General features: G+C 45.5%; 1 protein-coding gene across 2 annotated transcripts in view; it reads left to right on the top strand.

Annotated features, from left to right (window-relative positions):
* Positions 1-22,720, top strand: part of ZNF385D (zinc finger protein 385D) — a 585,391-nt gene that overhangs the window by 545,054 nt on the left and 17,617 nt on the right. For both annotated transcript variants that reach the window (XM_069729985.1, XM_069729986.1), the window contains one exon: positions 18,282-18,383. In XM_069729985.1, coding sequence (XP_069586086.1) covers positions 18,282-18,383 — 102 coding nt within the window. The remainder of the gene's footprint in view (positions 1-18,281; positions 18,384-22,720) is intronic.

Here is a 22,720-nt window from a genome sequence, read left to right as displayed (position 1 = left end):
AGCGGTGTTTGAGCCCAGGGTCAGCAGGAGGAGGAGAGGAGCAGAGTGTAGGCCGAAGCCTGCACTGGTGGCAGCTTTTGTTCTGTTGTGCCAGCGTGGCTTGTGCTGGACACGTTGCCGACTACACAGCAGGGGAACAGCTGGCGGTGCTGAACCCCACTGACACATCACCTAGTGTTTTTTTCTGTGTAGACAACACTTCCAGGTGGCAACTGACAGTGTTGAAACCCAGGGAATCAAAGAGGAGCAGAGTGTAGGCCGAAGCCTGCAGTGGAGCAAGTTGAAAGGGAACCTTTAACCCCCCCCCCCAGGCATTTGTTGCTGAAAGAGCCATCTTGTACAGCAGTAATACTGCACATGGAAAATGGTGGCTCCGAAAATTATGCTCCTTGCAAACGCTGAAGTACACACTCATATAATGTGTCCCCTCACACCGTCAAACCATCCCGGAAGTGGGACTTTCCTTTGTAATGTGACACAGCACAGCCGTCATTCCAACCCCCTTGGTGCCGGGCACCACCTCCTCAACGTTGTTTGGTTCTGTCACGGAGCCCGCACTGTAATGTTATCCCTTGGCCATGCACAGTTAGCGGTGCCCGTCTTCTGACATCATGTAGGTGTCAGGCTGGCAGTGCCTGTGCGTCCAAGCTGCCCGAGATCCAACCTTGCAGTGTCATCTAATGTAGTCCCACTGCGGGCCAGGGATCCATGGGCATGCGCAGTGCATATCATCGCCTCTCACTCACCTCCTTCCTGCTTCTTCAGACTGTGCGGCGTCACGGCCGTGGCATGCTATTAGGGATCAGCTGACGCCGCCTAGTCTGAAGAAGCGTGAAGAAGGGGAGTGAGAGGCTAGTATATGCACTGCGCATGGCCATGGATACCAGGCCCACTGTGGGATCACATTAGACGACACTGCGAGGTGTGATTTCGGGCAGCGTGGACGCACAGGCGCAGCCAGGACGACAACAAATGATGTCAGAGGACGGGCAGCGCAAACTGTGCATGGCCAAGGGATAACATAACAGCGCAGGGTCCATGACGGAATCAAACAACGCTAAGGAGGCAGCGCACGGTGCCAAGGGGGTAGCAATGACGGCTGTGCTGCGTCACATTACAAAGGAAAGTCCCACCTCCGGGACGGTTGGACGGTGTGAGGGGACACATTACATGAGTGTGTAGTTCAGCGTTTGCAAGGAGCATAATTTCAAGAGCGACCTTTCCCTTGTGCAGTATTAGTGCTGCACATGGTGGCTCTTTCAGTAACAAACGCCTAGGGGGGGGGGGGACAGGTCCCCTTACATTTTAGTTGTGCCAGCGTGGCGGTCGCATGACACGTTGCCGGATACACAGCTGGGGATCAGCTGACGTTACTGAACCCCAATAACAGAGGAGCGACTGTTGACTGTGCACACAGCACTTCCAGGCACCAACTGGCGGTGTTAGAGCCCAGGGACAGCAGGAGGAGCAGATTGGAGGTATTGCCGCACACACAGCTGGGGATCAGCTGACGTTACTGAACCCCAATAACAGAGGAGCGACTGTTGACTGTGCACACAGCACTTCCAGGCACCAACTGGCGGTGTTAGAGCCCAGGGACAGCAGGAGGAGCAGATTGGAGGTATTGCCGCACACACAGCTGGGGATCAGCTGACGTTACTGAACCCCAATAACAGAGGAGCGACTGTTGACTGTGCACACAGCACTTCCAGGCACCAACTGGCGGTGTTAGAGCCCAGGGACAGCAGGAGGAGCAGAGGAACAGAGTGTAGGCCGAAGCCTGATTGGAGCAAGTTGAAAGGAAACCTTTAACCCCCCCCCCCAAGACGTTTGTAGCTGAAAGAGCCATGTTGTGCAGCACTAAGGATGCAAAAGGAAAAGGTTGCTCTTTTAATTATGCTCCTTGCAAACACCGAAGTAAACACTAAAAATGTGTCCCTTTATACCGTTAAACCGTTCCGGAGGTGCGAATTTCCTTCGTAATGGGACACAGCACAGCTGTCATTCCTATCCCCTTGATGCCGTGCGCTGCCTCCTCAGCGTTGTTTTAAGCTGCCACGGAGCCTGCGCTGTTCTGTTAGCCCTTGGCCATGCCCAATTAGCGCTGCCTGTCTTCTGACATAATTTGGTGTCAGGCTGTCAGTGCCTGTGCGTCCACGCTGCTCCAGATCCCACCTCGCAGTCTCATCTAACGTAATCCCACTGCGGGCCTTGGAACCATGGGCATGCACAGTGCATAACCTCGACTCTCACTCCCCTCCTTCCCTCTTCTTCAGACTGTGCGGTGTCACGGCCGTGGCATGCTAGGGATCAGCTGACGGCGCACAGTCTAAAGAAGGCGGAGGGAAATGAGCGAGAGCCCGAGGGGAAGATATGCACTGCGCATGCCCATGGATCCCAGGCCCGCAGTGTGACTCAATCAGAAGACACTGCGAGGCGGGATCTCGGGCACCGCGGCCGCACAGGCGCAGCCAGCCTGACACCAAATTATGTCAGAAGACAGGCAGCGCAAATAGGGCATGCCCAAGGGATAACAGAACAGCGCAGGCTCCGTGACAGCTTAAAACAACGCTGAGGAGGCAGCGCATGGCACCAAGGGGGTAGGAATGACGGCTGTGCTGCGTCACATTACGAAGGAAAGTCCCAGCTCCGGGACGGTATAACGGTATCAGTGAACACATTTTATAAGTGTTAAGTTCTGCGTGTGCAAAGAGCTAAAAAAAAAGAGCTACCTTTTCCTTGTGCAGCATTACTGCTGCACAAGATGGCTCTTTCAGTAACAAACGACGGGGGGGGGGGGGACAGGTTCCCTTACATTTAGGTTGTTGTGCCAGCGTGGCGGTCGCAGGACACATTGCCGGCTACACAGCTGGGGATCAGCTGACGTTACTGAAACCCAATAACACTGGGTCGTATGTTTTTACTGTGCAGCCTGCACTTCTGAGCCGCAACTGGCGGTGTTGGAGCCCAGGAATAGCAGTTCAGGTGGTAGAAAGATGAACACAGCAGGAGACCTGGATGACACCCAATTACTTAATCAGGCAGAGGAGTGGCAAATTCCTGCGAGATCCAGGCCTGGTTCATTTTCAGGAAAGTAAGCCGGTCAACGTTATCGGAGGATAGTCGCATGCGACGGTCTGTTAGTACACCACCTGCGGCACTAAAGACACGTTCCGATAAGACACTAGCCGCAGGGCAAGCCAGCACCTCCAATGCATACTGGCTTAGCTCTGGCCATGTATCCAGCTTAGAGACCCAAAACTTGAACGGGGAAGAGCCGTCTGGGAGTACAGTAAGAGGGCAAGCCATGTAGTCTGTCACCATCTGACGGAACCGTTGCCTCCTGCTGACTGGAGCCGCCGGTGATGGTGTAGACATTTGGGGCGGGCACACAAAAGTGTGCCAGAGTTGTGCCATACTGGGCTTGCCTTGGGCAGAGGCACTGCTTCTGCTCCCTCTTTGGGCAGAGCCTCCCCCACTGCCTCGACGCACTGAGCTGCTTTGTAAAGCACTAGCAGCACTCCTCTCAGTTGGACAGGAGAAGATGATGGAATTCACCAGTGTGTCGTGGTACTCCCGCAATTTACGCTCCCGGGTCAACGCAGGGATGAGGTTTTGGACGTTGTCCCGGTAGCGAGGATCGAGGAGGGTGAACACCCAATAATCAGGCATGTTGAGAATGTGGTCGATGCGGCGGTCGTTTCTCAGGCACTGCAGCATGAAATCCACCATGTGCTGCAGAGTGCCAACCGGCCCAGAAACGCTGTCCCCTGCTTGAGACATGATCTCTGCCCGCTCGTCATCACCCCACCCTCGCTGTACACACTGACCACTGGACAATTGTGTCGCTCCCTCCTCTGGACGGAGCTCTTCCTCCTCCATTGACTCCTCCTCATCCTCCTCACAAATTGGCCCCTGCGTACCCCTTTGTGAGGAACCACGTGGCGCTGACTCTCCAGAAGCTGATGGAAAAGGTGACTCCTCATCCTCCACCTCTTCCACCACATCATCCCTTAACCCTTGCAAAGTTTGCTGAAGCAGGCAGATAAGGGGGACAGTCATGCTGACTAGTGCATCATCTGCACTTGCCATCCGCGTGGAATAATCAAAAGGACGCAAAACCTGGCAGACGTCCTTCATAGTGGCCCACTCTGTGGTTGTGAAGTCTGATCGGCGCTGACTGCGACTTCTTTGCGCCTGATGCAGCTGGTACTCCATAACTGCTTGCTGCTGCTCACACAACCGCTCCAACATATGTAACGTGGAATTCCACCGGGTAGGTAGGTCACATATGATGCGGTGTTCCGGAAGGCGGAATCGGCGCTGCAGAGCAGCAATGCGGGATCTGGCCAAGCTGGAACGCCGCAAGTGAGCACACTCTAGGCGGACCTTGTGCAGCAGGGCATCAAGATCCGGATAGTCCCTCAGAAAACTCTGCACAACCAAATTGAGCACATGTGCCAGACATGGGATGTGAGTGAGGTTGCCAAGGGCCAAAGCTGCCACCAGATTTCGGCCATTGTCACACACTACCATGCCTGGCTGGAGATTCGCTGGCAGTAACCACACATTGCTCTCCTGCTTTATGGCATTCCAGAGCTCCTGCGCTGTGTGGCTTCGATGCCCCAATGAAACTAGTTTCAAGACGGCCTGCTGACGTTTGGCCACGGCTGTGCTCATGTCGGTCATAGGTAAACGTTCACGGGTCCATGTGGGGGTGGACTGTGACGGATCCTGCAGAGAGGAATCAGAGGAACTGGTGTAAGAGGAGGAGTCGATGCGTACAGACTGGATTCCTGCAATCCTTGGAGTGGGCAGGACACGTCCTGCGCCACTCGCACGATCTGTACCTGGCTCAACAACATTAACCCAATGGGCAGTGAGGGAAACATATCGCCCCTGTCCATGCTGACTGGTCCACGCATCGGTGGTGAGGTGGACCTTGCTACTGACGGCGTTCAGTAGCGCATGTTTTATGTTTGCCTCAACATGCCTGTGCAGGGCAGGGACAGCCTGCCTGCTGAAGTAAAAGCGGCTGGGCACCTTGTACTGTGGGACTGCCAATGCCATCAAGTCACGGAAGCTGTCAGTCTCCACCAGCCTGAACGAGAGCATTTCCAGGGACAACAGTTTGGCAATGCCTGCATTCAGAGCCTGTGCTCGGGGGTGGTTGGCCGAGAATGCCCGCCTTTTCTCCCATGCCTGTACTACCGATGGCTGTAGAGTAGACTGGGAGTGTGAGGATGACTGGGAAGGTGGTGCTGTGGGTGGAATTACACAAGGTCTCTGGGAGGAAGCCAAACCAGCTGTGCGTGAGCTGGAGGAAGAGGCAACACGAGCTGAAGAGGTGGTAGCTGCCGCTGTTGGTTGGCCTACATCTTCAGTGTGTTTCTGTAACTCCACCGCGTGCCTGGTCCGCACATGTTTCCACATATTTGTGGTATTGAGGTTGCTGACATTTTTCCCTCTTTTTACTTTATGATGACACAGCTTGCATTTGACAAAACAAATGTCATCTGCAACTGTGTCAAAAAAGGACCAGGCACTGCAAGTCTTGGGAGCGCCCTTTTTGGCTTTGGAAAGAGACAGGCTCCTAACGGGTGCCAAAGTGGAGGCTACAGGCTCCGCAGTCTTCCCCCTCCCTCTCCCTCTTTGGCCCGTAAGAGGAAGCTCTTCCTCTGAGCTGCTCCCACCACCTTCCTGTTCCTCACGCCACGATGGGTCAAGGACCTCATCATCTCCACTACCCTCTGCCACCAACTGCTCCTCCTGGGTAGTCTCAGCAGCACAGTACGCACGAGAAAGCGGCACCTGAGTTTCATCATCAGATGCGTACTGCGCTGTGGTCACCGGAGGCACTGGCCCACCTGCCTCTTCAGAGTCAGAGAGAAAAAGGTGTTGGGCATCACTGCACACTGCCTCTTCTTCCATTTCTCCAATGCTGCTTGGCTGGCCCCCTGTTTCCAAGCCAAGAGATTCAGAGAACAGAAGTAGAGACGGCTCCTGTCCTGGGCTCTCTGACTGCCTGGCCAATTTGGCAGGTGGTGAAGAGACAGATGGCTGCTCTCCAGTGCTCTGTGCCTGAGAGGATGTGGCACTAACTGAAGTCGATGCCGAGGCGTTAGCTGCCATCCACCCGACAACGGCTTCAATTTGGTCTTCACGCAGCAGCGGTGCACGGCGCTCTCCGACAAAGCTGCGCATGAAGGACTGTTCCCTGCTGAAACTGAGTGACGACGAGTCACCGGCGCCCGCAGCAGGCACAGAATCACCACGTCCTCTCCCTGCTCCTCTCCCTGCTCCGCGCCCACGCCCACGTGCCTTACTCCCTGCCCTCTTCATCTTGGTTGACAGATAAAGATAAGCAGAAAAGTACTAAGGCCTTAGTGTGCTTATTCCTGTAATGCTCCTCCTAACAGGTGTAAGAAACACTAATGTTGTAAATTGTGGACTAAACTTTATTATTTTTCAAATGTGGCCTACACAAGTGTAAGTTGTGTTTGGTGAACTTAACCTTTTTTTTGGTGCAGATCGGGCTACAGAGCTAGTTTAAATCACACGGAGACCGTGCAGACAGCCGTAAACGGCGCTGCAAGGCCAAGAAACCCTCCTCTAGGTTATCCTATATAGTGTTTTTCCACTATTTAGCTGGATACAAGTGGAAAGACACTAATAGGAATTTTTTTTTTCAAATTTTAAACTGGCTGCACTATTTGAAAAAAAGGAAATTGTTTTTCAAGGTATGAGGCAGTAACGCACCCTGAGCTGAATCCAACCGGCTATGGCTGCACACAGACTACAGGGCGAGCTGCGCTCACACAGAGACCGTGCAGACAGCCGTAAACGGCGCTGCAAGGCCCCCAAAAAAACCTCTAGGTTATCCTATGTAGTGTTTTTCCACAATTGAGCTGGAGACTGGTGGAAAGACACTAATAGGAATTTTTTTTTTTTTCAAATTTTAAACAGGCTGCACTATTTGAAAAAAAGGAAAATTTTTCTCAAGGTATGAGCCAGTAACGAACCCTGAGCTGAATCCAACCGGCTATGGCTGCACACAGACTACAGGGCGAGCTGGGCTCACACGGAGACCGTGCAGACAGCCGTAAACGGCGCTGCAAGGCCAAAAAACCCTCCTCTAGGTTATCCTATATAGTGTTTTTCCACTATTTAGCTGGATACGAGTGGAAAGACACTAATAGGAATTTTTTTTTTCAAATTTTAAACAGGCTGCACTATTTGAAAAAAAGGAAAATTTTTCTCAAGGTATGAGCCAGTAACGAACCCTGAGCTGAATCCAACCGGCTATGGCTGCACACAGACTACAGGGCGAGCTGGGCTCACACGGAGACCGTGCAGACAGCCGTAAACGGCGCTGCAAGGCCCAAAAACCCCCCTCTAGGTTATCCTATGTAGTGTTTTTCCACAATAGAGCTGGATACTGGTGGAAAAACACTAATAGGAAATTTGAGAAAAAATGTGCAGCAGGCTGCACTAAGAGCAAAAAAGAACAACTGTGTGAGGCAGTGTGAACCCCCCCTGAGCTGAATACAACCGGGTATATGGCTGCACACAGACTACAGAGTGAGCTGCACACACACACACACACAGAGACCTTGCAGAACGCTGTTAAAACAGCGCTGCAAGGCAAGAGCAAGGTGAACAGTGAAGAACACACAGCGTTTTGCTAAATTAGCCTTTGGAAAGGAAAATAAAGCAATTAGCTAGCTCGACTGGCCCTCAGTTAGAACACAGCGTCCTGTCCCTAACTGAAATCACAGCAGAGTGAGCGCAAAATGGCGGCAGCGCTTTTTTATAGTGCAGAGTGACATCATTTCAGCAGCCAATCCCAGCCTTGCCAGTACTTACATGCCCACCATGCTAAACAGGATGTGCCCACACTTTCATTCATTCCTCATTGGCTGCTGCGTTCAATTTGAATTCTGGGAACTTCCGATTCCGGTATCCGATACGCGGGAAGTATCGGAATTCAGTATCGGAATTCCGATACCGCAAATATCGGCCGATACCCGATACTTGCGGTATCGGAATGCTCAACACTAGTCCTTATATTTGGTTATAGGATATTTCGCCCCCCCCCCCCCCCCGCAGTATGCCTCCAGCAGTTCCCATCCAGCAGTTTGCCCTTGAGTACATTTCGCCCACGCACATTTCGTCCCCAGCACTTGGCCCCAAGATGTTTCGCGCCCGCAAATTTCACCACCGCACATTTCGCCCCCAGAAGTTCACCCCAGCAGTTCGCCCTTGGGTACATTTTGCCCCCGCACATTTCGTCCCCAGCACTTGGCCCCAGGATTTTTCGCTCCCGCATATTTCACCCCCGCACATTTCGCCCTCAGAAGTTTGCCCCCAGCAGGTCGCCCTTGGGTACATTTTGCCCCCGCATATTTCATCCCCAGCATTTGGCCCCCAGGATATTTTGCCCCCGTGCATTTCACCCCTGCACATTTCGCCCCCTGCAGTTCGCCCCTGGTTACATTTCGCCCCCACACATTTTGTCCCCAGCATTGGGCCCCCCAGGATGTTTTGCCCCTGCACATTTTACTCCCACACATTTTGCCCCAGCAGTTCGCCCATTTTGTCCCCGGCAGTTCGCCCCCAGATGTTTCATCCCCGGCAGTTCGCCCCCCGGATGTTTGTACCCTTGTAGTTCATGAATTCCCCTCCATCATCAACGTTTTTCCTCCAGCAGATTGCCCCCAGATATTTGTACCCTTGTGATTCATGAATTCCCGTCCGTCATCAATGTTTCACCCCCGGCAGTTCGCCCCGGATATTTGTACCCTTGTGGTTCATGAATTCCTGTCCGTCATCAATGTTTCACCCCCCGCAGTTTGCCCCCCAGATGTTTGTACCGTTGTGGTTCATGAATTCCCCTCCTTCATCAATGTTTCGCCCCCAGCAGTTCACCCCCAGCAGTTCACCCAAGGATGTTTGTACCGTTTTGCCCCCAGAATTTTGTGTTTGGATGTTTCGCCAGTTTGTCCTTGTGGTTCATGAATTCCTATCTGTCATCAATCCACATGCCACAAAAGTACTGTACAGAGGGCTGCACTTTGTCAACTGTTTCCATCTGTAAACCTCACAACTGATTGCATTATAGTGTCATAGCATTTTGCCAGCAATTTTAACAAGACATTTTCCAAAACTTTTCTAAGCCTGTGTGCACACATTCAGGATTTTTCGTGTTTTTTGGTGTGTTTTTTCGCTATAAAAACGGTTAAAAAATGCATACATATGCATCCCATCATTTATAATGCATTCTGCAATTTTTGTACATATGTCGCATTTTTTCCGTGAAAAAAATGCATTGTGCACATAGGTCCGGACCTCAGCAAAGGGGAGAGAAGTGATTTTTATTTTCTGATGAGTAAACTCCGAACATTGCCTGTTTGGGATTGGTGTGGTTGAACCCAAGCAGGCAATGTTCGATGCGAACCCTGAACTTTCCAGATTGAGTTTGCTCATCACTAGATACAGTATGATATAAAATGGATGACAAAAATAAGCAATTAAGTGTAACAACCATTAGTACATGACAGTAAAATGATGGTCACTTGTCTTAGATCAGGAGTGTCAAACTCATATTCACCAAGGGCCACACCAATTTAAAGGTTGTCACCAATGGTTGTCACCAAATGGTTGTTACTGAAAGATCAGATGCACACAACTGAGGCTCGTCCAGAACATGCATTTCTCTACACAGAGCAGTGCATGCCCCTGTATAAGGCATGTCATGGTGCATCAGCTCTTTACCCGGCGCTGTCACATCTTCCCTGGATCTCACTGATATCATGGAGAGCTATCGCTGCAGCTTCCCGTCACTTGTCATTGTCATTGGTGCTGAAAGTTGCTGATAAACAGCTGGTTCAATGCAGAATACAACTGGACCCTATTCTTGGCCTAATCTGAGGATGGGCATCAATAGAAAAAGCGATCCTGAAGTGAGAATGCCACTTTTATCTTCTGCTCCATTCTTTGGTATACTCGCAGAGTGTTCTGTGAGGGCTGATCCCAAAAACCCCCTTCTGAAGACCTGATAAAGAGGTTCTGTAGAAGCTGGTTAACCACCACTTTAGTTCAGCAAAGCCAATATCTCAGTTCTGCAGAGATGGTTGGTGGGATTAACCCTGTAGTCAGGCAACAATCCCCCTGCTTCCATACATAGCCTGCATTAAAGGGGTGGCGTATTCTCATGCCAAACAGCAAAATAAGGCAGCATGCTTTCAGCAGTCATGTTGCGGTAAGCATGCTGCCGATCTTCCCCTCCTGGTACTTACCTAGAGGTCTTCTGCTCATCTTTGCTTGATCTTCTCCTGGCTGTGTGGGTTGGCTATTGCCATGCTGGATCCAGAGGCCACCACGAGTCCTCTCCTTCCCAGCTTCCTCTTCTTCTGCCTGACCTCATTGTGGCACTGCGCATGTGCAGCAGTGTCTTGGTGACTGGAGAGGCATCCAGCCCCCTGGATTGACTGATGAATGGGGCAGGAGTGATGTCATGTCAGTGAGCGACCTGGAGATTGTCATTCATCATGCTTCTTGGATCAGTGATTGAGGCAAGATGAAAAGACAGCCGGAAGCAGGAGAAGACATCACGGGGAACCTCTAGACTGCACTCTGTGACCCAACGAGCTGCAGCTGCGACAGGTAAGTATGTCATTTTTTTTGTGTTCTAGGGTGATAATACTCCTTTAAGGCCAGCCAGAAGAGACACTGGGTGAGCTGCTGAAAAGGCAGCCACAGGAATCCCCAGCAATTGGGGTCCTGTACATTTTACCCCAGGTATGTTCAGCCCTAGATGTTTTGTTCCCTGCATGTTGACCCCAAAAGTTGAGGGTGAAACATCTGGGGTCAAAATATTAGGGGCAAAACATCAGATGGTGACACATCCAGGGACAAAATGCTGTAGGAGAAACATTCGGGGGCAAAACATCTGGGGGCGAACTGCTGGGGGTGAATCATTAATGACGGATGGGAATTCATGAACCGCAAGGGTACAAACATCTGGGGGCGAACTGCTGGAGGTGAACTGCCGGGTGTGAAACATCCGGGGGCAAACTGCCCGGGAGCGAAGTTGGCGAACTGCTGGGGGTGAACTGCTGGGGGCAAAATGTGCGGGTGTGAAATGTGCGGGGGCAATACATCCTGGGGGTCAAATGATGGGGATGAAATATTTGGGGGCGAAATGTACAAACATCTGGGGGCGAACTGCTGGGGGTGAACTGCCAGGGGCAAAACATCCTGGGGCCAAATGCTGGGGGCGAAATATGCGGGGGGCGAAATGCACCCAAGGGTGAACTGCTGGGGCAAAATGTGCGGGGGTGAAATGTGTGGGGGCGAAACATCCTGGGGGCCAAATGCTAGAGACAAAATGTTCGGGGGCGAAATGTACCCAGGGGTGAACTGCTGAGGGTGAACTGCTGGGGGCGAAATATATGGGAGTGAAATGTACCCAGGGGCAAACTGCTGGGGGCGAACTGCTGGGGGCGAACTGCTGGGGGCGAAACATCCAAATCCCCTTATATTTATATATTTGTTTTGTTTTTTTTTTATTGTGAATATATATTTTCATAAAGAATAAGTGTACATTATTTTTTTTATTTTTTTGCTGAAAATCAAATGCTACTTTTGTTTCCCAATGCTTATAATTTGCCACTATGTTTTATGGTTTTGTAAGTTTAATTTAAGCACATTGAAATTAGCTTTGAAGCTGAATGACAACAATCCTAATAATATGAAACTGTTGAATTTAAATTCTATTTTTCTCACTATAGTCAATTTTGATATTCAAGTAATATTGTGCCTTTAGGCACTGACAGTATCTTAAACATGCAGAAAATCCCCTCACATAATCTTCTACTATAGAGATACAGTATGTACATGCACAAAGCTCTGTATGTCTCAGCAAAGATTTATAATTTTACAGGGAGTGTACATTTGATATTAAAATCAATATTATGCTTAAACATGGTGTATTTATCAGTGTATTATGATTGACTATGAGAATATTTCTGTTTGTATAAGATGTGAGCGAATCTTTTGAAATTTGGCATGGCAGCATATTGTAATAAATAAAGTGTTCAGCCATAAAATGTGTGGTTAGTGCGGATGTACAGTGGCAGTAGAAGAAGTCACACGATAGTCAAGAAAATGCCTAACAATGTAGGGTAACCAACGGCAGGTTAGGCAGCGGCAGTAGTACAGTGTAGATAACATACTGGATAGGGAGTACAGTATATTCCCAACTGATTATGGGACATCGACACTGGAAGCAGCAGAAAAGCATAGAAGACAGACAATGGACAGGCACAAAGCTTGCAGAGGATAACCTACTCTGCATCAATGTGAGAAAGCTTCTGTCTGTGCAGAATACTCTCTAGTGCACTGCAGCCTGGAAATAACAGTATGTTCATAGAAAACTGGGCCAGCTCTTATCACTGGTCTAATATATTAAGCAAGGAGTTCAAGTGAATGGGGCTTGTTACCTTCTGGAGAAAAGTCACAGTGCAGGTACTATTAAACCTGGTGATCTGAGCATCAAGTTAGTGCTGCAGCAAATTAAACAGCTCGTCCATTATATCAGATATACTATAATCATTGATGCCTTTATTTGTTGTAGATGTAGTGCTGCCACATGCAATGGAGCATTGACTCTGAAGAGAATGTAGACTGGTCTTTTGGTCAAACGTGTGCAGCAGGGAGTCTTTCTACGAAAGCTTCACACAATAGGGAACACAATTTATCATGCCAAGACATAAATTTGGACGCCCATTCTGAAGCTGAAAAAAAATCCTTTTTTTTTTCTTATGTACTGATAGTCTAAAAGAATGATTATCCAAAAGACATCCCTTGGCTTCATGGCAATAATAGACCCGTTATCCCATAAGCATTTTAGCAAACAGCTTGTTCACTTTCTGCACAATACTATGAGGATTGGTCATCCTGGACAGTATCATTAATTTCCTCATCCTCTTTACCCTGTCAGTCTCTTCCTTTGCTTATGCCAACTCAGTGTTACCCTCATCATCAACCTACTATGGCTACTTCTCCTCCTCCATGTCTTGCTGTATGTCCTTTCCTCATCCGTCAATCTACTAAAATGCTTGTGCATGCTCTCATCATCTCCTGCCTTGACTACTGCAACATCCTTTTCTGTGGCCTCCCTGGTAACACCCTTGCACCTCTTCAGTCCTTCCTTAACAATGCTGCCTGAATAATTCATCTCTCTCCTCGGTACTCCTCTGCATCCCCCCTTTGCAAATCTCTTCACTGGCTCCCATTCCCTCAGTGTATCCAGTTCAAATTACTAATACTGACCTACAAAGCCATCCATAACCTGTCTCCTCCATATATCTCTGAACTAATCTCCCGATATCTTCCCTCATGTAATCTCCGCTCCTCCCAAGACCTCCTTCTCTCCTCCACACTTATTTGCCGCTCATCCGATCGCCTCCAAGACTTCTAACGAATATCCCCCATCCTCTGGAATTCTTTGCCCAAACACGTCCGACTATCAATCACATTCGGATCCTTCAGACGGAACCTGAAAACCCACCTCTTCAGGAAAGCCTAGAGCCTGCACTGACCCCTCTGCCTCCTCATCACTACCGGAGATACTGCCTCACCAACACCCTAGCTCCTGCAACCCTCAACCTATTGTTTCCTTCCCTATAATCCTGTAGAATGTAGGCCCGCAAGCGCAGAGTCCTCGCCCCTCTGTATCAGCCTGTCATTGTTAGTTTGTTTACCATAAGTGATATCTGTAATTTGTATGTAGCCCTTTCTCATGTACAGCACCATGGATTCAATGGTGCTATATAAATAAATAATAATAATATTATGTACATTAAGTGTCTGCACAGGGTGTTAACCCTGCAGATTGCTGTACTGAGACAATGTTTTTCTTTCTCAAAAACAAAGTACAATCCAAGTGGTTTGGCATTGATTCTGGTGAACTTTGACATTTGGGAGTTCAGTTTCCATACAAATGGATGACTGAGTGCATGTTTCATTGGTGCACAAAAGGCTAACTGATGAGGAAAGCAGTTACTGAGAATGATAATGGGTCTGATGACAACAAAAAAAACCCTAGATATCAGATATTAGGAAGACAATCATGAGGAGAAGAACAGCAAGAGCTTGCTCATCTTTCTGTTTAGTTTGCTTTCAACCACATGAGCAGGTGATGATGTTTCATGTGCTGAACAAGTGAAACATTTTCTAGTCCACGTGTATCAGGGTCTTGTTCTCTTTCTTTTCTGGCCCAATGTAATTCAAGTACAAAGACTGACTTATCATTTCTTCCAGTACGCCAGCTGGATTAAGTTGTTCTGGTGAAGAATCTTCCTTAGCCATCAGAGTTTCTGTAGGATAAGAGACTCAGGAACAGAACAGAAACATGTCATTGATTGAATTGAAATTCTGCTCTATACAACATTAAGTCATATGGCAGAGGAGGAGTTGGACTGAGCATTATGCTGACTCAAGCATGTGTTGATGGTGTCACTGTCAGAGGCTATTTATTAATCCTGTGATATGACATATGTCCATTTATGCCCTTTGCTTGGTTTCCATTGATACACTTGCCAGAAGAAAATGAGGCCAGTTATGACCAGCATTTGGAGCTCCTGCTGCTGGGATGGTTGCTGCCATCAGTGCCAATGAGGTGTTGCTACTGCTAGCAGCTCCCACATTTTTAATCATGTATGGATTTTTTTGCTGTCCCACTACCATTGACAGTGACACTTTTTCATTTAACATACATTTTGGACACAAATATTACATTTATGTCAATTAGGAACGTTTGTTACTATGCTTAGCTAACCCTGGAAAAATCCAGAAATGCTAGGTAGGATGCATGTTATGGCCAAAAATGCTTATTAGTGATGAGCAAGTGTGCTCGTTACTCCAGATTTCCAAGCATGCTCGAGTGTTCTCCGTGTATCTTGGGCATGCTCGTGTTTTATGTTTGTGTTCCTGCAGCTGCATGATTTGCAGCTGCTAGACAGCATGAATACATGTGGGGATTCACTAACAAACAGGAAATTCTGGTATCTCCAGAGAGGAGATTGTGAGTGTGAAATCAGGGCTGACGTCTAGCTATTAGAATTTCGGCATCTACGGAATTTGTGTGATCACTATGTGCCTTTTACCCTGTAAGTGGACTACGTCTCCGTGTGAAGTTAACAGGGGTTAGTTTCTAGCGCCATTCCTCTTACTTTGCATAAAGCTGCACCGTTCTGTGCAGGGGCAGCTCTATTTTGGTGTAGACCTCTCTGAGTAGTTATCAGAGTTGGGTATTTTGCTTTCTGTTCACACCGGGTGACATTTAACCTTGTGTGTACTTTGAGATCGCTCGCCACACAGTTCCGTCATTACCGTAGGTTAACATCTCTGCACGGTGGACCCCAGGTTGCGATCACACTTTATTAGTTATTTTTATTTTGTGCAATCCGCCAACCCTTACATGCACACACTTGTCTATATAAGACCTCACAGCTCACAGTGCATGTCAGACCAAATGAGAATCATAAGGTCAAAGAAACTGGCCAAGGAGCTCAGAGACAGAATTGTGGCAAGGCACAGATCTGGCCAAGGTTACAACAGAATTTCTGCAATACTCAAGGTTCCTAAGAGCACAATGAACTCCATAATTCTTAAATGGAAGAAGTCTAGGACCACCAGAAGTCTTCCTAGACCTTGCCATCCAGCCAAATTGAGCAATCATGGGAGAAGAGCCTTGGTGAGAGAGGTAAGGAAGAACCCAAAGATCACTGTGGCTGAGCTCCAGAGATGCAGTAGGGAGATGGGAGAAAGTTTGACAAAGTCAACTATCACTGTAGCACTCCACCAGTCGGGCCTTTATGGCAGAGTGGCTCAATTGAAGCATCTCCTCCGTACAAGACACATAAAAGCCCGCATAGAGTTTGCTAAAAAATACAAGAATGACTCCCAGACTATGAGAAATAAGGTTCTCTGGTCTGATGAGATGAAGATAGACCTTTTTGTTGATAATTCTAAGCGGTATGTGAGGAGAAAACCAGGCACTGCTCATCACCTGCCCAATACAATCCCAACAGTGAAACATGGTGGTGGCAGCATCTTGCTAGGTACGGGGTTTTCAGCTGCAGTGACAGGATGATTGGTTGTCATTGAAGTAAATATGAATGCATCCAAGCACAGAGATATCCTAGATGAAAACCTCTTCCAGAGTGCTCTGGACCTCAGACTTGACCAAAGATTCACCTTCCAACAAGACAATGACCTTTAGCACACAGCTAAAATAACAAAGGAGTGGCTTCAGAACAACTCTCTGACCATTCTTGACTGGCCCAGCCAGAGCCCTCACCTAAACCCATTTAAGCTGTCCACCAACGTTCACCATGAAACCTGATGGAACTGAAGAGGATTTGCAAGGAAGAATGGCAGAGGATCCCCAAATCTAGATGTGAAAAACTTGTTGCATCATTCCCAAGAAGACTCATAGCTGTACTAGCTCAAAGGGGTGCTTCTACTCAATACTGAGTAAATGGTCTGAAGACTTATGACCATGTGATATTTCAGTTTTTTCATCTTTATTAAATTTGCAAAAATTTCTACATTTCTGTTTTTTCAGTCAAGATTGGGTGCAGAGTGTACAGTAGTGAGAAAAAAATGTACTTTTTTGAATTTATCAAATGGCTGCAATGAAACAAAGAGTGAGAAATTTAAAGGGGTATGAATACTTTCCGTACCCACTGTATGTAGTTGCCATATGTATGCCAAATGTGGCTAAAATGGATTTTTTAAAAAAGTATTCAAAAATTTAAATTTTTCCTTTTTTAAAGAGTAAATAAAAAGCCTGCTGACTTCATGTCCTAAAAGCAAGCACCTGCAAGTTGCCACTGTATTCAGGTGGTGTGTACGGGTCCAATTTTGGGCTTTCACAAGGAAGTGTATATTAAAATGTATTTTTTACAACATGCGCACTTTGTTATGTAGACAGCTGCATTTTAAGGGAATCTGTCAGCAGATTTTTGCTATGTAATCTAAGTACAGCATGAGGTAGGGGTAAAAGCATAGAATTCAGCAATGTATCACATGTCAAACTGTGTGTATTTATTTAGACTGAAGGTTTTATCACTTGGTGATTATCATTTCTGGTGCGTGCTTGCAAGTTCAACTCCACCCCCTCCTCTGATAAGCAGCTCACTGTCTATAGAGTATATACATACAGAGCCTGGTGTTGGTGGGGTTAGCTTTCTCAGCTCTGCAGCATTGCTAAATATAAAAACTCTGATGGTCAGAATGTCTCCACCCAGTTAATTAAGTGATACATCATTGGATTCAGGGTCTCTTTTCCTACATCAGGCTGCTCTCAGATGCGGTAGAATAAGCCTACTGATAGATTCTCTTTACATTTCTGGAATATGGAGATTTGTATTTATTTATTTTGTTTAAATATATTGCATGTCTATCTCTAAACCCAGAATACAGCTATTTGAGTTAAACTGGATTTATCAACTCCACCAGCAGTAGCATGGAATTTCCACAGCTATCCTCTCCTATATACACTATCAGTCTGTTATATGTGTTTATTTATATACAGTACTATAATAAACAGTACATGTGTGAAGCTATTTGATTTGTCATACACAACCTTCTTGATCATTGCAATCAATCAGACCTTAGATATAATTTCGTAAACTGCTGTGAAGAAAAGTAAAGCTGTGCTATGATTTTTTTTTTATCAGCAAAAGGGACAGTTTTCCAAAGTGCACTTGTGATCAATGAGTTGAGTATATAAAGTATTCTTCAATTCACTTGTTGCATATTCCTGTACCTGTTTATGTACACGAATGAATCTTGTTTTTAGTGTGAATTTTGCTTTTACTTTAAGGCTGCATTCCCACAATGAGCTCTTGGTGAGTTTTTGATGTTACAGATTTTCTGCATCATTTCTGCACCCATTAAGTAAAATAGATTACTTGCATTTTTTTTTTAATACGAAGCGTAAATAATTCAACAAAATCTCATCTTGGGACAAAGCCTTCATGTCTCTTTCTGCATGCTGTTCCAAAATTTTAAATTCAAATGTAGTGAAAAAATATTAAATATCAATAAATAAAGTGAGTATAAATCATGTCAGGTCACAAAAAGGTGACCTAAAATAAATTTGAAAAAAAGTTTTATAATAATGTATATTAAGCATATTTAAGTAAAATGACTTGTTGACTATCCAATTATATTTTAGACCTTATATTTCATCTTTCTTTTTGTTGCAGCACATAAGTAGTCGAAGGCACAAAGACAGAGCTGCTGGGAAACCACCCAAACCTAAATATAGTCCTTACAATAAAGTACAGAAAACGACCTCTCCACTTGGGGTAAGTTTGAAACTACTTGCAACATAAACATGAAAATAATATAAATTGTTATATTAATCACTTGTAATTCAGATAGAATCCTATATCAGTTATATCATTCAAGGCGTGTTGTATCTGCCAGTGCCTTTAAAATCTTTACCACTATCAGGCTTTTAGGATTTATTTTTGTCGCTACAGGTTACTTATGAGATAGCATTTGTAGCTCATAATTATGCGACATATTATTAGAATCATAACAATCCAATCATCAAACTAGTCTAAAGGTGCAATTTCACATCAGAATAAATATTTCAATTTGAAGAAAATTAATGTTAACATTAAGTTAATAATTAGTTGTCTAGCAATGAACAATCTCTTTATGAATGACATAGTGTATGCAATAATGTGGAAAACATCAAAATACATTTTTTTAATAAATGTATTAAGTAGACTAAAAGTTACATTTTATCCATTTTCTTTCTATTGATACCTTCAGAATTGCCTGTATATAATTCAGAACATGGCTTTAAAAAGCCTATTCGGGGATGTGCTAACAGAACACAGGAGATCCAAGCTACAATATCTTAAAAAAGAACAAATTGGTTAATAAATATTAATATATACTCATCATTTAATGTAATGTTCACTGTATTATCTTTACCAGATAGGTAAAATTTAGAATCCCACTTTTACACATAAAGCATGAGTTTAGTTAAATATACAAGACATTACAGTTGAGTAGTTGCAAATAGCTACTAACTAGATTCCTGACCATAATTTTTAGAGGTTGACAATGAATTAAGATATCTGGTTGCAACAGGCCACTCCAACAGTTTTCTTTTTGACCTGTTTAGATATATCTTCTTCATAGGAAAAAAAAAAGTACTGTATTTTCTGGCGTATAAGACTACTTTTTAACCCTTGAAAATCTTCTCAAAAGTCGGATATCGCCTTATACGCCAGGTGTCGTCTTATAGGGCAGGTGTGGAGTAATCTGCGGTCGCCACATATTGTGGGGGGAGCGACCCCAATGACAAGGAGAGGGGGGCATCTCACTGGGAAGGTGTCAGTGAAGCAGAGGCAGAGAAGGAGATAATAGGATACAAGGGTGAGCCAGATTAGTGAAAGAGGAATGTTTTTCTAGGCACAGCACCGCTCTCTCTTTTTTGCATACCCCTGGCATCCCAGACGCTGACAGTTTGCTTCACTTACACCTTCTGGTGAGGCGCTCCCTCACCTCGTCATCGGGACCACTCCCCCCCACTATTTACTTCGACCGCAGATTGCTCCGCACCCACCCTATAAGACGACACCCGGCATATAAGACAACCCCCGACTTTTGAGAAGATTTTATATTTTAACTGGAAAAGTTGGGGGTCGTCTTATACGCCCAGTCGTCTTATACGCCGGAAAATACGGTAATAAAAGTAACATTTTAATGAAAAATGATCATCAATGTTTTCACAACTTAATCATCACAGTAGATTTTAAAATCAAAAAGTGCATTAGATCCTTTTTACATGCCTTCATAGAGTACATTTCCTAAATTACCGTATAATCTAGCCATGTTTGCGTATTGCATTACATTTCCATTTAGCTTCCTACAGAGTCTTTGATAAACTGCACTTGAGTTTCTGTAATTGTTTGTAAGCTTGTTTTTTCTTGAAATTGCAAACTCTTTTGATAGAAATTATTATCTTAAAAGAACATCTTTTCAGTCTTCTCAATCATTCGATGAAAGTAACTACAGCTATTAAAACGTGCTGCATACAAGAGAGGATTTTTGTCCTCCAGGGTGTTTCACTGTAAAATTGAGATAAGCTCTCTGTAAAAACTATTTTCTCTTATCTAAATACAGCATGCCTGCTGAAAAAGAATTAAAATAAATATACTTATGTAAACATTATTTGAAACATTATTTGACATATTTATATTGTACATGTACATCTACAATTAATTAATATTAAAATCATTAGATAAACTTTTTTTGTTTAAAATCATGGAATTTACCTTTATTTTTCTTTTATTTCGACTTTTTCTTTTACGTGTATTGTTCTCTCCAATCTTTTAAATTGTTCATTAATCTTAAGGAACATAAGGAATTTATCAAAGTCTTTTTCCTCCTCTGTGCTACAAGTAAAGAGCTAGATCTGTCAATAAAAGTCTAATATTCTTTAACAGCACCTAAGCAAGTTTGCAATCAGAGTGAACTAGTAGCAATGTAATGTACTCCAACGTAATTTGTAATTTAAGTTCAGAATTAATGTTTGCAACTAAAGTACTGCAAGTCAAGGTTTAGCTCTACCTTTATGGATAAGTTATAGACTATATGAACCTTTCAAAGATGTGTTCGTAGTTCATTTTTCAATTTTGATTTGTTTTTTTAGCTTTTCATGATGGCTTCAAACAAAAATGTAAAATTAGTCTGACACCATACAATGACTGTTCAAACCAAGCCCAAACGCTCGGTACACCCTGAGCAATTAAATATACCTTCCCAGGTCATTTTTTTAAATTTATGTTTGCTTTCCTCTGGCTCCTGTAAAGCCAGAGCTGTCAATCAAGGAAGAATAGGGTGTAGGTAAGTGCAAAACAGTAAGTGGAAAGGTGCTCTATACATGCTTGGGATGACCCGAGTGCTTGATTTATAGAGACATTTTGTGCTCACAGAGTTCCTTTAACCCCTTAGTGACAGAGCCAATTTTGTACTTAATGACTAAGAAAATTTTACAATTCTGACCACTGTCAATTGATAAGTTTATAGCTCTGGAATGCCTAAACGGATACCACTGATTATGACACTGTTTTTTCGTGACATATTGTCCTTCATGTTAGTGGTAACATTTCTTCTATATGACTTGCATTTATTTATGAAAAAAATGGAAATATTGCAAAAAATTTTCAAACTTTTAATTTTTGTGCCCTTAAATCAGAGAGTCATATCACACAAAATAGTTAATAAATAGCATTTCCCACATATCTTCTCTACACCAGCACAATTTTGGAAACAATTTTTTCATGTTAGGACATTATAAGGTTTAAAAGTTGACTAGCAATTTCTCCTTTTTTCAACAAAATTTCCAAAACCATTTTTTGGGACCACCTCACGTTTGAAGTACCGTATATACTCGAATATTAGCCGAGATTTTCAGCCCACTTTTTTGGGCTGAAAGTCCCCCTCTCGGCTTATACTCGAGTCATACCCAGGGGTCGGCAGATGAGGGGGAACGGGAGCTGTCTAATTATACTTACCTACTCCAGGCACTGTCCCTGCAGGTCCCTGGCTTCCCGGCGCCGGCAGCTTCCTCCTGTACTGAGCGGTCACATGGTACCGCTCATTACAGTAATAAATATGCAGCTCCACCTCCCATAGAGGTTGAGCCACATATTCATTACTGTAATGAGCGGTAACGGTGACCGCTCACTACAGGAAGAAGCTGCAGCGCTGGGGAAGCAGGGACTGCACAGCACCAGGAGCAAGTAAGTATAACGTGGAGGGGGAGCGCTGCGCTGTGCGATACTCACCTGCTCCATCTTCAGCAGTGGCGCTCAGGTCAGAGGGCACCGTGATGTGGTTAGTGCGCGCCCTCAGCCTGAACGCCAGTACTGAAGATGGAGCGGTGCCGGAACGAGGAGCACATGAATATTGAAAGTGTCGGGTGCCTGAGCGATGGAGAGGTGAGTATGTTATTTTTTTTTATCACAGCAAATGGGGCAAGTGTCTGTATGGAGCATCTATGGGGCCATAACGTTTGTGCAGCACTATAAGGGGCCATAACATTTGTGCAGCACTCTAAGGGGCTATAACGTTTGTGCAGCACTATATGGGGCCATAATGTTTGTGCAGCACTATATGGGGCCATAACGTTTGTGCAGCACTGTATGGGGCCATAATGTTTGTGCAGCACTATATGGGGCAAGTGTCTGTATGGGGCCATAACATTTGTGCAGCACTATATGGGGCAAGTGTCTGTATGGGGCCTGTTATGACCTGGTGGTTAGGAGCACCCGGTACGACCTGATAGTTAAACTCACACAGGACAAGCTCTGGGATATGGGAGCTATGCTGACCGCAGGCCCTAATCCTATCACAACAACTAGAAATAGCCGTGGAGCGTTCCTGACTCTCCCTAGACGCCTCTTCACAGTCTAAGAGCTAGCTAGCCCTAGAGATAGAAAATAAAGCCTACCTTGCCTCAGAGAAATTCCCCAAAGGAAAAGTCAGCCCCCCACATATATTGACTGTGAGTAAAGATGAAAGTCACAAACGCAGAAATGAAACAGGTTTCAGCAAAGGGAGACCAGACTTACTAAACAGACAGAGGATAGGAAAGGTATCTTTGCGGTCAACACAAAAA

The sequence above is a fragment of the Ranitomeya imitator genome, chromosome 6, assembly GCF_032444005.1.
Source record: "Ranitomeya imitator isolate aRanImi1 chromosome 6, aRanImi1.pri, whole genome shotgun sequence".
Classification (NCBI taxonomy): domain Eukaryota; kingdom Metazoa; phylum Chordata; class Amphibia; order Anura; family Dendrobatidae; genus Ranitomeya; species Ranitomeya imitator.
This window is presented reverse-complemented; position numbering and strand designations above follow the sequence as displayed.